The following is a 15389-nucleotide window of genomic DNA, read 5'->3' on the forward strand; positions in this document are numbered from 1 at the left end:
CCAAGCCCTAAGTTCATCTGCCTTACCAACTACACTTCTTGCATTAAAACAAATGCACCTCAGACCACCAGTCCCTTTATATTCATCATCTGCTCCCTGCCTGCTCTTCCCCTTAGTCACACTGACTTCATTATCTAGTTCCTTACAGGCTTTTGTTACTACCTCCTTACTGTCAACTGACCTCAATTGGTTCCCATCCCCCTGCCACATTAGTTTAAACCCTCCCCAACAGCGTTAGCAAAAGCACCTCCAAGGACATTGGTTCCAGTCCGGCCCAGGTGTAGACCATCCAATTTGTAATAGTCCCACCTCCCCCAGAACCGGTCCCAATGTCCCAAAAATCTGAACCCCTCCTTCCTGCACCATCTCTCAAGCCACGCATTCATCCTGACTATTCTTTCATTTTTACTCTGACTATCACGTGGCACTGGTAGTAATCCTGAGATTACTACCTTTGAGGTCCTACTTTTTAACTTGGCTCCTAACTCCCTAAACTCTGCTTGTAGGACCTCATCCCGTTTTTTACCTATATCATTAGTGCCTATGTGCACAATGACAACTGGCTGTTCACCCTCCCCCTTTAGAATGTTCTGCAGCCGATCTGAGACGTCCCTGACCCGTGCACCTGGGAGGCAACATACCATTCGGGAGCCTCGTTTTCGACCACAGAACCGCCTATCTACTCCCCTTACAATCGAATCCCCTACGACTATAGCCCTTCCACTCTTTTTCCCGCCCTTCGGAACAGCAGAGCCAGCCACGGTGCCATGGACCTGGCTACTGCTGCCTTCCCCTGGTGAGCCATCTCCCTCAACAGTATCCAAAATGGTATGGCGACCCTTGTGAGGTTTCCAATCGCAATGAGGGCTTCGGCTTCATCCGGCTGGGAAACAGAGCTTTGGGCTAAAATAGCCAAAGCTGATATCCCCATGAGGGGCCGGCCTCTTTGTATCCGTTTTGCCACGCAACCTGCAGCTGTGACTGTCCACATCTCTCCCCGTGTCTCAAATGAACTGCTTGAGGAAGCTTTCTCTGGTCAGGTGGACAGGGCCATTGTAATCGTAGATGAACGTGGTAGGTCAACAGGCAGTAGTATAGTTGAATTCTAATATAAATCTATGGTATTAGGTAATAGTTTAGGACTTTATGCTGGCCAATCACAGTACATTTTAGCTTTTTTTTTTAAAGACAGGCAACTTAATTGAACTGAATTAACTTTAACTTGTGAGTGAATATTAAAATTAGAAGCATTAGAAATAAATGGCCAGAACTGGAGGCTGTTGTGGCCGTTGGATCTATGATCAGAAATAAATTAATTTCCTATCTTTCAGTTAAGTCTTAACATCAAGGGTATGGACTGTTCAGAAGGATGAAAGGGGCAAAGAAAATTGGTGTAATCATATATGTTGGAAACAACTGGAAGTTAAAAACAAAGTTGATGTGGGTAAGGGGTAAATTACATAAAGAACTAGAGAAAGGACTTGCTATAGAACACAATCCGACTATTCTCGTAGGTAAGCCTTCATTACCTATATCCCAGATATCTAGGTAAATTCATAGCATACTGAGGTAATGATTAAACAATTCTTGTCAGTTTAATTGGTTTTATCATGTGGTCTTGCGATTATCCCTTTCTTTGGAAGGTGGCAGAATAACATCTGCATTTTAACTGACAAATTTATTCAACAGTAAAATAACAAGTGGATTGCAGCAGAAACTTTACAGTAGCAGTTGAGATTTTCTGTGAAGTAGAAAATACTGTTTGTTCTTTGTCACAGCTAGTAGTGATTCAAATGTTATTACTTTCTAACTGTTAATGTGACAGTTGGCATCAGGTGTGATAGAGGCTGTTTACTAAAAAAGACTAGTCTAGCTCCACAAAAGTGACCAGCACCACATGTTTTTGGAATGGAAGATTTGTAATTATATGGCACCTTTCACAATCTCAACGTTCCAAATGCTTTACAACCAATGAAGTACTTTTGAAGTGTCCTCACTCATTTGAGGCAGGTAATACAACAGCCATCCTGCACACAGCAAGGTTCTACAAACAGAAATGTGATGATCAGATAATCACTAGCTACATTCCATGGGTCCTTAGTAGGCACTATAGTAAGCAGAACTGAGTTTACCTGGATAATATTTCAATAAATGTAGTGAAACCCAGAGGTAGAACACAACCCCCAGTGTCAAGACACTGTAGATTATGATATTGTGTGAGGTGATGTCCTTCACTTTGGTAGGTGAAAGAATAACAATTTTCCAGACCACACCTCAGGCTATAATCTACTAGAATGTTTTATTAAGCAGAACAAATAAAAGAACTTGGTGCAAGTTGTATATTTACTGTAATTAGAAATCTTTGTTAGATCATCAGAACTCCCACATAAATAGACATAAACCTTGTCCTCAAATCAAGGCTGTTATGATCCTTTTTTGGGGGGGGGGGCGTGGGGGGAATCTGCAGTGTGTCTTCAAGTCAGCAAAGGCTCAGTACTGTTTTAAGAACAAGCAAGCCTTAGGAGTGAGAGAAGGTGCATTCTGGCTGTCGTTGGATACAACCATGCAGAGTGGGAACCAATGAGCTTAAAAATGTGCATCCTAGTTTCCTTGGATACAGCCACACAGAGGTTAAGGCTAAATATACAATGTTGTGATTAATTTTTGAAACTAGCTGAAAAACTGGCTTTTGGCAGACACCGACTGTCTGCCAGCTTATACAGAAGGAAATAGGAGAACTCGCCCTCTGTTTAAACCCTATTTATTATACTCTCCGAATTCTGAAAAGTCAAGCCAGATTAATTTCTTAAAAGAAAAATAACCAATTACTTCAACTACTGAACTGTAATTGTTGAATTCATCACTGGAAAAGAAGAGCATCACTTCAACTACTGAACTTGATGACTGACTGTCCTACTATTGAAGAAACTTTTTTCCCCCATCGGACGGCTGAGAGGACTTCAGGCAACCTTGGACTGTTCTACATTGGAAGGCTCCACTTTGGCAGGAGCGTAAATCTGCGAGGACTTTATTTTTTTTTAAAGGTTGTTTATATCTTAATAGTGTTTAAGAGTTTAGTTTTTCTAATAAACAGTTTATTTGTTGATCTAAAGATACCTGGTTTGGTTCGTGTCATTCAGGGGTTAATATAGTGTTCAATTTGGCTGTGACTTCCTTTAATTTGGAAAGTTTAAAGTGATATGTTAGGCGATCTGTGGAGGGATGGAATTGAATTGACAATGCGTTTCTCCCATCGCAAGCAGAATCATATATTTTAATTGGCGGCTTTGTCTTGAGCGGTCAGTCGTAACAAGGTGCATTTGACGATAGCACATTGCATAAGTGATGTTTGTTGTACCGTTTTCTGAATTTGAGATCAGAGAAGGGCATCTGTTATATCCAGTAAATGGAATACACTTACAAGGATTTTAGTTGGTCCTTTGGACTTGTTACATTTGTTGAAGCATGGAAAGGCATACTCCAGTTCGTAGGGAGTGAAGGCTTACTTAGGGAAGTGGTTTTTAGTAATTAGCACGGGGAAAACACAAGATAAAAGTGCACGTGCATTAACACCTCGGTGAGGTTATTTTTTTAATCAAAGAGTTTGTAAGAAGCATTATTTCTTTGTCAAGGGACCGTACCCACTCATGGGAAGCAATGTATGGTCATAGAATGTGAAATCGGTACGTCAAAAATCCAAGTTGCAGTGACCTCACCTGATGCTAATGTTCTGGCACAGTATCCACCTGCAACATTAGAACATCACAGTTTCCAATTGAAGCAGCCCCCTTTATTTACTACAGAAGCAAAATACTGTGGGCGCTTGAAATCTGAAATAAAAACAAAATGCTGCAAATACTCAGCAAATCAGGCAGCATCTGTGGAGAGATCAGAGTTGATGTTTCAGGTCAATGAACTTTTGTCAGAACTGGAAAAAGCTAGAGATATAATAAATTTTAAGCAAGTACAAAGGAAAGGGGAAAGAACAAAATATATGATTTTTAATGGGGTGGAAGACGGGAGAGATTAAATGATGAAAGGGATTATGATGGCAAACATGAGATGGTCATAGGACAAGTAAAGAAACAAAAGATAGGTTTAGAGGAGGTGTAAATAGGAATAGCAGAATCATCACCAGCAGCTGTCATCCGAAAAAATGGGGGCAAAGGTTATGATCTGAAACTGTACTCAATGCTGAGTTTGGAAGGATGGAAGTACCTAATTGAAAGGTCAGGTGCTGTTCCTCGAGCTTATGTTGAGCTTGATTGGGACAGTATCGGAGGCTGAGACAGAGGTCAGAATGGGAGTGGGGCGGAGAATTAAAATGGCAGATGATCGGAAGCTTGGGTTCACGCTTGTGAACTGAATGGAGGTGTTCGGCAAAGCATTGATTTTTCTTTTAGGGTCAAATAAACAGACAAACAGGTTTTCTCGTAGGTTTTAAAAAAAGGAAGGTTAAATTTTTATTTAACAACAAAACCTAAATTGTTCACAACATTCACCTACTCGCCCATTCATGGACCCAACGCGCGCACACATAGATGAATAGATAGAAGGGAAAGGGCAAGATGGCATTAAGTTCCAAGTGATGTAAGAGTTCATGGTTCACAGAAACCTATTGAATAATCTTGGGTGGAAAGGCTTTTCAAAGGTGCAGACCTGGATGTTTGCAGTCATGAACTTGCTGAGGTGTTGGCAGATTTCTGGTGGTTAAGTCTGGAGGTGGTCACCTTTTAAATTCTTTGCAGCAAGTTGATCTCACAGCCTTTGGCTGGAACTGTGTTTCTATGGTCTTTGCTTGATCTGCCCTGTCTCTGCAGAGGAACATTAAAAGTATCCTAAGCAGTTCAATGCAAGTTGCGAGGAAATCTTAAAAGAAAAAACAAGAAAACAACACAAATTTGTCAAATTCAAGAAAGTACCTAGTTAAAAAGTATGTAAGGGTATTGCAGATGTTCACAATGCACAATATTGCATAACCTAATCAACAGGAAGTTAATTACATTTAGAAACAAAGTTTATAATTTTTTTTTAAGAATGTCAAGAAAATTGAGAACAAGAAAAGCCATTCAGCCCAAGAGATTTACTGGACTCATAACTAGAATGGGCGGGTTGTCTTATGAGGAAAGGTTGGACAGGCTAGGCTTGTATCTGCTGGAGTTTAGAAGAGTAAGAAGTGACTTTATTGCAAGATATAAGATCCTGAGTGGTCTTGACAGGGTGGACGTGGAAAGGATGTTTCCCCTTATGGAAGAATCTAGAACTAGGGGTTACTATTTAAAAATAAGGGGTAGCCCCCATTTAAGACAGATGAGAAATTTTTTCTCTGAGGGTCGTGAGTCTTTGGAACTCCCTTCCTCAAAAGGCGGTGGAAGCCACGTCTCTAAATAATTTTAAGGCAGAGGCAGATAGATTCTTGATAAGCAAGCGGTGAAAGATTATTGAGCGTAGACGGGAATGTGGAGCTGAGGTTACAATCAGATCAGCCATTATCTTATTAAATGGCGGAGCAGACTTGAGGGGCCGAGTGGCCAACTCCTGTTCCTAATTCGTATGTTTCATCCAGAGTAAAGGTCTGCAAAGGAAACCTGACCTGAGCCCGAATGCCGGACCCGGAAGTGCGACCCGACCCGTGTCAGGTTCCGTTGGGGTCTTGTCGGGGTAGCAGGCCTTTACCCATGTACTGATGTAAAGGCCTGCTACCCGACCCGACCCCGATGGGACCTGATGACATATGTCGGGTTCGGGTCGGGTCGCACTTCTGGGTCTGGCATTCGGGCTCAGGTCAGGTTTCCTTTACAGACCTTTAATCCAGAGTCCATGTAGGATTGTTCCATGATGGACTCCTTTCTACACTATCTGTTGACCACCTACTTTAGTGAATTTCTCCCACCTGCCCTCCTTACATCCCTTTCTCAATTTGTTCAGCTCCTTTTTAAAAGTGCTGATTGACTCTGAATTAGTTGATTTGTCTGGGAAGCTGTTCCACCTGTCCACTATCATGAAGGAAAATGCTTTTTTTTTTAACCTCAGGCTGTTGAACTCTGTATTTGTGTCTTCTAGTCGCATTGTTTTCAAAGATTTGGAGCATATTAGCTTTACTTCCACCTTATCTATGCTGTAATTAAAATTGAGCATTATATCTGTTAACAAGGAACGGGGATCTACACTTGTCTGAAACATGGAGAAGGTTTAAAAAAAAAATCAGATTTGCAGTATACATGTTTTAATGTTATTGAAAAAATCTGCATTGAAGAAAGGTGGTTTTATCCCATTAATAGCTTTTGAAATTTTCTGATTTGATTAGGACCATATAGACCATGTCCCTGTCTCTTTCCTGCTTTATTGCCATTTATATTTGGTTTGTTCTTCTACAGGTTATGAGAAAACTGATGATGCCTCAGAAAAAACCTCATTGGCTGATCAGGAGGATATGAGAACAATATTTATTAACCGACCTCAGCTAACAAAATTTTGTAGCAATCATGTCAGGTGGGAATAATTTTAATTAGTTTTCGGTTGAAAATCTGATTTTGATCTTGTTTGCTTTTACCACACCACACCACCCACCCCACTCCTCCGGCATACTTGAGAGCACTCATTGTCCTTCATGTACAGTATTAATGTGGCATATTAATTGCATTATCACATTTATATAAAGAATTCCATGCCCATTGTTAACCTCTAACGTTGTTTAATAACTATTGTTACGACCAGGCAAGAGAGAGTTGTAGGGTTCCCTTTCAGCCTTCACCTGGTCTTACTGTTACTGGGTTTATTATTTATTTAAAACTTTTTTGCTCCCCCTTGGTGAATCCTGGTTCACCGCTTTCCAATTCTAAGGTAAAGAAATGAGCACAAACAGGCTTTCTTAGGTTTAAAGAAGAAAGGTGAAATTTTATTAAAACTTAAACTCTAACTCGGTTGACGCCTACTGATATGCGGCGTGCCCATGCTAGTATGCGTACGTGATGCATGCAAATAGAGACAGAAAAGAGCAGAAGAAATAAAGTGGATAAGTTTGAGGCAATATTTGGAGAGTTTTTGGTTACGGGTCTTCAAGCTCACTGTATAGTCCTTGCTTGTAGGTAGATCTTGCTTTTTGTTGAGGCTCTGTATTATTCTTAAACCTTGTTCACTGTAGGAGACTTTTCTCTCTTGGGGTTCATGTGTCTTCAGTGGATTCCGAAGTTGGTGAGAAAGAGATGGGAGACAGGAGAGAGATCTTCTCAATCCAGGAGCAAAACCACCACCTCCAGTTCAAACACTGTCTCGACAATTTAAAATTCCCCAAGTTGGCCAGCAGGGTGGTCATGTGACCGACGGGTTAGACCGGGTCTGTTCTGTGCATTGTATGGGAGCAGGGGATAGCTCCTTTGTTCTAACACTGTCTGCTAATATGCAAAAATGTCTTTCCGGCCAGGGGCCTGGCGATTCCTTGGAACAGGCCTTCTCTTCCCAGCAACAATTTGAAGTGGTCGCAGACGTGATTCCAGGATGGTATGTTGCCTCCCTGGTGCAAGGGTCATGGATATCACCGAGTGGTTACAGGGTATTCTGGAGGGTGAGGGTGCACAGCTGGAGGTCGTGGTCCACGTTGGTATCAATAACTTAGGTAGAAAGAGGGGTGAGGTCCTGCAAAAAGAATTTAGGGAGCAAGGTGGCAGATTAAAAAGTAGGACCTCTAAGGTTGGATTCTGTGGGTTTCTTCCGGTGCCACGGGCTAGTGAGTTTAGGAATAGGAGGTTAGAGCAGCTGAATGCATGGCTGAAGAGATGGTGCAGGAAGGGAGGGCTTTAGTTTCCTGGATCACTGGGCCTGTTTCTGATGAAAATGGGATCTGTATAAAATGGACGGGTTGCACCTGAACCGGAACGGGACCAGCATCGTTGCTGGGAGGTTTGCTAGTGCTGTTGGTGGGGAGTTTAAACTAATTTGGCAGGGGAATGGGATACACAGTGGAAGCACAGTAGGGGTGATGTACAATCAAATATAAATGTGAAGCTAAGTCAGTCCAGATGACAGAGTAAATGTAGATCTGTTAAGGCTTAAGCAAATAATGCAAGGCTGGATTGTATCTATTTTAATGCAAGGAGTCTTGCTAGTAAGGCAGATGAATTGAGGGCATTGATTAACACATGGGAATATGATATTGCTATCATTGAGATATGGCTGAGGGAAGGGCAGGACTGACAGCTTAATATCCCAGGGTATAGAATCTTCAGACGTGATGGGGGAGGGGGTAAAAGAGCAGGTGACATTGCACTGTTGATTAAAGAGACAATTACTGCAGTAAGGAGAGATGATATCTTAGAAGGTTCCTCTAATGAGACCATATGGGTAGAACTTAAAAACAAAATGGGGGCAATCACTTGGCTGGGAGTGTACTACAGGCCTCAAAACAGTCAGGGAGAGATAGAGGAGCAGATATGTAGGCAAATCTCAGGGTGGTACAAAAATAATAGGGGATTTCAACTTCCCCTATATTAGAGGGGATAGTATTAGTGCAAAAGTCTTAAAGGGGGTGGAATTCTCATGTGCATTCAGGAGAGCTTCGAGCCAGCACGTGGGGAGTCCTACAAGAAGAGGAGCAGTAATGGACTTAATCCTAGGGAATGAAGCCGGACAAGTGGTAGAAGTGGCAGTGGGGGAGCATTTCGGGGATAGTGACCATAACTTTGAAAGATTTAAGGTAGTTATGGAAAAGGACATAGAGGGACCGGAAATAAAAGTACTGAATTGGGGGAAGGCAGATTTCAATATGATGAAACAGAATCTGGCCAAAGTGAACTGGGAGCAGCTTCTTATAGGAAAGTCTACATCAGACCAGTGGGAGTCATTCAGAAAGGAAATAGTGAGGGTTCAGGTCCAACATGTTTCTGTAAAGGTGAAGAGTAGGACCAACAAGTGAAGGGAACCTTGGAAGTCAAGGGATGTGGAGGATTGGATAAGGAAAAAAAGGAGGCTTATGGCAGATTCAGAGTGCTGAAAACAGCAGAGGTCCTAGAGGAGTATAGAAAGTGTAGGGGGGTACTTAAAAAAAAAAAAAAGTAATTAAGAGAGCAAAGAGGGAGCATGAAAAATCATTGGCAGACAAGATAAAGGAAAATCCCAAGGCATTTTATAAGTATATTAAGGGCAAGAGGATAACCAGGGAAAAAGTGGGGCCCATTAGGAATCAAAGAGGCAATCTGTGTGTGGAGCCAGAGGACATGGGTGAGGTTTTAAATGATTACTTTTCAGCTGGGCTCACTCTGGAGAGGGTCGATGTAGGTGTAGAGATCAGGGAGGGGAATATACTTGATCCAATTAGCATTGAAAAGGAGGAGGTATTAGCTATATTAGCGAGCTTAAAAGTGGATAAATCCCCAGGCCCAGATGAGATGTATCCCAGGCTGCTATGTGAGGCAAGGGAGGAGGTAGCAGGGGCTCTGACAAACTTTCAAATCCCCTCTGGCCACAGGAGAAGTACCAGAACACTGGAGGACAGCAAATGTGGTACCATTGTTCAAGAAGGGTAGCAGGGATAAACCAGGTAATTATAGGCCTGTGGGTCTAACATCAGTGGTAGGGAAATTATTGGAAAAAATTCTGAGACAGGATTAATTTTCACTTGGAGAGGCAGGGATTAATTAGGGATAGTCAGCTTGGCTTTGTCAGGGGGAGATCGTGTCTAACAAATTTGATTGCATTTTTGAGGGGTGACTAGATGTGTAGATGAGGGTAAAGCAGTTGATGTAGTCTACATGGACTTCAGTAAGGCTTTTGATAAGGTCCCGCATGGGAGATTGGTTAAGAAGGTAAGAGCCTGTGGGATCCAGGGTAATTTGGCAAATTGGATCCAAAATTGGCTTAGTGACAGGAAGCAGAGGGTGATGGTCGAGGGTTGTTTTGCGAATGGAGGCCTGTGACCAGTGGTGTACTGCAGGGATCGATGCTGGGACCCTTACTGTTTGTAGTGTACATTAATGATTTAGATGTGAATCTAGGAGGTATGATCGGTAAGTTCGCAGACAACATGAAAATTGGTGTCGTAAATAGTGAGACAGAAAGCCTCCTCAGGACGATATAATTGGGCTGGTAAGATGGGCGGAGCAGTGGCAGATGGAATTTAATCTTGAGAAGTGTGAGGTGATGCAGTTTGGGAGGACTAACAAGGAAAGGGAATATACAATGGATGGTAGGTCCCTAGGGAGTGCAGAGGGTCAGAGGGACTTGGGGTGCTTGTCCATAGATCACTGAAGGCAGCAGCACAGGTAGATAATGTGGTTAGGAAGGCATGCGGGATACTTGCCTTTATTAGCCAAGGCATAGAATGCAAGAGCAGGGAGATTATGTTAGTGCTGTATAAATCGCTAGTTAGGCCACAGCTGGAGTACTGTGTACAGTTCTGGTCACCACACTATAGGAAGGATGTGATTGCACTGGAGAGGGTACAGAGGAGATTCACCAGAATGTTGTCTGGGCTGGAGCATTTCAGTTATAAAGAGAGACTAGATAGGCTAGGGTTGTTTTACTTGGAGCTGAGAAGGCTGAGGGGGGGACCTGATTGAGGTATACAAAATTATGAGGGGCATTGATAGGATAGATAGGAAGAAACTTTTCCCCTTAGCGGAGGGATCAATAACCAGGGGGCATAGATTTAAGGTAAGGGGCAGGAGGTTTAGAGGGGATTTGAGGAAAAATGTTTTCACCCAGAGGGTGGTTGGAATCTGGAACGCACTGCCTGAAGGGGTGATAGAGGCAGCAACCCTCACAACATTTAAGGAGTATTTAGATGAGCACTTGAAACACCATAGCATGCAAGGCTACAGGCCAAGTGCTGGAAAATGGGATTAGATTGGACGGGTGCTTGATGGTCAGCGCAGGTGTGTTTGGCGGAAGGACATGTGTCTGTGCTGTAAAATTCTACGACTCTATGTTCATGGACTTCAGGAATTTAGATATTTGAGGCCATTACTTGTCTCTGGCAAGAAGAGATAGCAAATTATTAATTCAGTACTAGGTGGAGAAGTACATATTTTGCTACTGCTGACTGGCTGGAAGAAGCGTAGGGGTCCAGCTTGGCGACTTCACTTGTTCAATGAATGATTCCTTAATTGCCCGTGTTCCTAAAGCAGCTTGCAGGTGGTGATTTTCCCATGCATCTGCTGTCCTCCTCCTCCTAGGTGGTAGAGGTCATGGGTTACGAAGGAGGCGTGGTGAGTTGTGCAATACATCTTGTATATTGTACACACTGCTGCCACTGAACATCGATGGTGAAGGGAGTGAATGTTTAAGGTAGTGAGTGGGGTGCCAGTCAAGTGGGCTGGTTTGTCCTGGATGGAGTCGAGTTTCCAGAGAGTTGAAGCCGCACTCAAGACAAGTGGAGAGTATTCCATCACACGACTGACTTGTGCCTTGTAGATGGTGGACAGACTGTGTGGAGTCAGGTGATGAGTTACTCGCTGCAGAATTCTCAGTCTCTGACCTGCTCCCTGCAGCCGCAGTATTTCATGGGATGTGGGTGGAGCTGTCTTCTCCAGTTCAGTTTCTGGTCAATGGTAACTCCCAGGATGTTGCTATTGGGGGATTCCGCGAGGGCCGAAGGGCCTGTACTGCGCTGTTATGTTCTATGTAATGCCATTGAATGTCAAGTGGAGATGACTGGATATTCTCCTATTGGGGATCGTCATTGCCCGGCACTTGTGTGGCACAAATCTTACTTTCCACTTATCAGTCCAAGCCTGAATGTTGTCCAGGTCTTGCTGCATATGGACATGGACTGCTTTAGTATCTGAAGAGTTGTGAATGGTGCTGTACATCGTATAGTCATCAGTGAACATTCCCACTTCTGACCTTATGATGGAGGGAAGGTCATTGATGAAGCAGCTGAAGATGGTTGGGCCTAGGACACTATGAACATACAAATTAGGAGCAGGAGTAGGTCACTTGACCTGTTGAGTCTGCTCCGCCATTTAATAAGTTCATGGCTGAACTGATTACTCCACATTTCCATCTACTCCTACTACCCTGAGGAACTCCTGAGCAATGTCCTGGGGCTGAGATGATTGGCTTCCAACAACCACAACCATCTTCCTTTGTGCTAGGTATGACTCCAACATGTGGAGAGTTTTCGCCTTGACTCCCATTGACTTCACTTTGGCTAGGGCTCCTTTAGATTAGATTAGATTAGAGATACAGCACTGAAACAGGCCCTTCGGCCCACCGAGTCTGTGCCGAACATCAACCACCCATTTATACTAATCCTACACTAATCCCATATTCCTACCAAACATCCCCACCTGTCCCTATATTTCCCTACCACCTACCTATACTCGTGACAATTTTTATAATGGCCAATTTACCTATCAACCTGCAAGTCTTTTGGCTTGTGGGAGGAAACCGGAGCACCCGGAGAAAACCCACGCAGACACAGGGAGAACTTGCAAACTCCACACAGGCAGTACCCGGAATCGAACCCGGGTCCCTGGAGCTGTGAGGCTGCAGTGCTAACCACTGCGCCACTGTGCCGCCCTTGATGCCACACTCAGTCAAATGCTGCCTTGATATCCAGGGCATTTATTCCCTCGAGTTCAGCTGTTTTGTCCACCTTTTGAAACAAGGCTGTAATGAGGTCAGGAGCCGAGTTGCCCTGGCGGAACCCTAAATGAGCATCAGTGAGCAGGTTATTGCTGTTTAATTGGCGCTCTATCGCACTGTTGATACCTTCCATCACTTTGCTTATGATTGAGAGTAGACTGATGGGGCGATAATTGGCTGAGTTGGATTTGTCCTGCTTTTTGTGGATAGGACATACCTGGACAATTTTCCCCATTGTTAGATAGATGCCAGTGGTGTAGCTGTACTGGAACAGCTTGGCTAGGGGAGCAGCTAGTTCTGGAACACAAGTCTTCAGTACTGCAGCTGGGATGTTGTCAGGAGCCTTTGCAATATCCAGTGCCTTCAGCCGGTTCTTGATATCACATGCAGTGAATCGGATTGGCTGAAGACTAGTATCTGTGCTGCTGGGGAACTCAGGAGGAGGCCGAAAGAAAAGCAAAATACTGCGGATGCTGGAAATCTGCAATAAAAACAAGAAATGCTGGAACAACTCAGCAGGTCTGGCAGCATCTGTGGAAAGAGAAGCAGAGTTAACTTTTCGGGTCAGTTCCCGAAGAAGGGTCACTGACCCGAAACGTTAACTCTGCTTCTCTTTCCACAGATGCTGCCAGACCTGCTGAGTGGTTCCAGCATTTCTTGTTTTTATTTTAGGAAGAGGCCGAGATGGATCATCCATTTGGCACTTCTGGGTGAAGATGGTTGCGAATGCTTCAACCTTTTCTTTTGCACTGATGTGCTGGGCTCCCCCATCATTGAGGATGGGGATGTTTGTGGAGCTCCTTCCTCCTGTTAATTGTTTAATTATCCACAACCATTCACGACTGGATGTTGCAGGACTGCAGAGTTTAGATCTGAACCATTGGTTGTGTGATTGCTTAGCTCTGTCTGTTGCATGCTGTTTCTGCTGTTTGGCATGCATGTAGTCCTGTGTTGTATATGATGTGATGACTAAAGGGTAATCTAATATCACTCTGATTTAATATCTAAGCTCAATGAGATCTAAACGAGATAGCTACTATCTGGCAAAAAGCTTTACATAAAAATTTGTGCTCATGTTAAGATATATTTCCCAGTATTCAGCTATAACCACTGCAAAGCAATAGCAATTTATTTACATTACTAACTCCCTGCTTAAATGATTTTGTGAATCACAGGTGAAAATATGATTGTGCAGTATGTATCTGAACCCATATTAAATTCAATGAAGAGTGCAGTAATATACCAGAGAGCAGATGTGGTTAATGGATTATTAAAATAGCTTGGATTAGTGCACTGTATTTTGTGACTTTTATCAGATCGTGTTTTGAAGTCTGACTATTATTGTCTGTTGAGTGAAGGTTCTCGCGGGTCAATTCAATAATTCCTCCATTGAAATACCAGAACCTGCCCAGCCCAAAATAGTGTTTGTTCGTCCTCTTGTGCTCCAACTCTTTGTACAAGCTCATATCTCTACATGCTCACTACAAATAATTATTTAATACTTGGTGTGTTAATTTGCATCTGTGTACAAACAAAGCTTATGATGGAGATGGTCCCCAACATATATACACATTATCTAAATTCATTGTAATAAGAATATGTTGGCCTAAAATCTGTGTTTTTTCCCCCCCTGTCTTGTGCTTCTTTTTAGCACTGCTAAATACAATCCACTTACATTCCTACCAAGATTCCTATACTCGCAGTTCAGGAGAGCAGCCAATGCGTTTTTCCTTTTCATAGCTCTTCTCCAGGTAAGCTTATTTAATTGCTTAATGTTTGTTTATAATTTATCAATAATTTCTCCCATTTTAGATGTTGATGAAAAATATTCTTATCCTTGAATGCTTTACTGAAAAAAATTCCTCCTTCCTCACCCTTCTGCCTGTCCTCCAAAAGCTAAAATACTTGAGATTGTATTTTCCTGAATTTTGAGATATGCTGACTGAATTTAAGAACTCTGCGTTGTACAGTTTTCTTGTCCTTTCCCAGAGGAGAGTTTTGTCCCCCATGCACCTTATTGCATAGGTTGCAGCCAATTTAGTAGAATAGTAGGTAACCATATTATTTGAACTTGATTATTAAGGATTTGGTGCTTAAGCGCTTGAACTACATAGTAAAACTCTTGGAATTAATGGCAAATTAGCTATCTGGATTGAAAATCTGTTTACCAGAAAGCAGGAAGTGATGAGTGAGTACGTGAAGTACCTGGTGGAATTCTGGTTTCACTGCATTGGGTTTTCTGCTGTTTACACTATATACTAAATATTGTGCGATTTGCTCATGGCATGAAATAGTGCCAGTGTAAGGGAGATTTATAACATTTAAGGTGACAAGGGTAAATTTAGTGAACAGACAAAAGAAAGGATTTTGATGAACGTAAATGTAAGTTAATGCAAATTGGAAGAGGAAAAGTTTACACTGTTAAATGATGCTGACAGCAAAGTATTTGCTAGATGCCCTGACTAGAAGTTAGCTGGAGTCGTGACCCTAACCTATCTGAGAGTTATATTTTGGCACTAGTGTTTGACATGTATGGAAATTCTCCAAACGAAGTCGCCATAAAGTCTGCACTGATGGTCTTTGTTTGCTTGAAATGGGATGTACGTTTCTCCTTTTCTTTCTAGAGATGCGCCTCATTTAAAAAAAACAGGCTGGCTGGTTAGTCATTAGGAGTGTCCAGAAAAATTGTGGGCCCTCAGATTGGTTCTGTGCAGGGAACTTGGCCAATGTTTCTCCCGCAATCAGCACCAAAACAAACCACTTTCCTCCCCGCACTCCTCTCTTTTCCCCACCCCCCCCCCCCACTC

General features: G+C 42.8%; 1 protein-coding gene across 3 annotated transcripts in view; it reads left to right on the top strand.

Annotated features, from left to right (window-relative positions):
- atp8a1 (ATPase phospholipid transporting 8A1) overlaps positions 1-15389 on the top strand; it is a 522190-nt gene that overhangs the window by 110408 nt on the left and 396393 nt on the right. For all 3 annotated transcript variants that reach the window (XM_068036156.1, XM_068036147.1, XM_068036163.1), the window contains exons 2-3: positions 6378-6492; positions 14234-14333. In XM_068036156.1, coding sequence (XP_067892257.1) covers positions 6378-6492; positions 14234-14333 — 215 coding nt within the window. The remainder of the gene's footprint in view (positions 1-6377; positions 6493-14233; positions 14334-15389) is intronic.

The sequence above is a fragment of the Heterodontus francisci genome, chromosome 1 (genome assembly GCF_036365525.1).
Source record: "Heterodontus francisci isolate sHetFra1 chromosome 1, sHetFra1.hap1, whole genome shotgun sequence".
Taxonomy (NCBI): Eukaryota; Metazoa; Chordata; class Chondrichthyes; order Heterodontiformes; family Heterodontidae; genus Heterodontus; species Heterodontus francisci.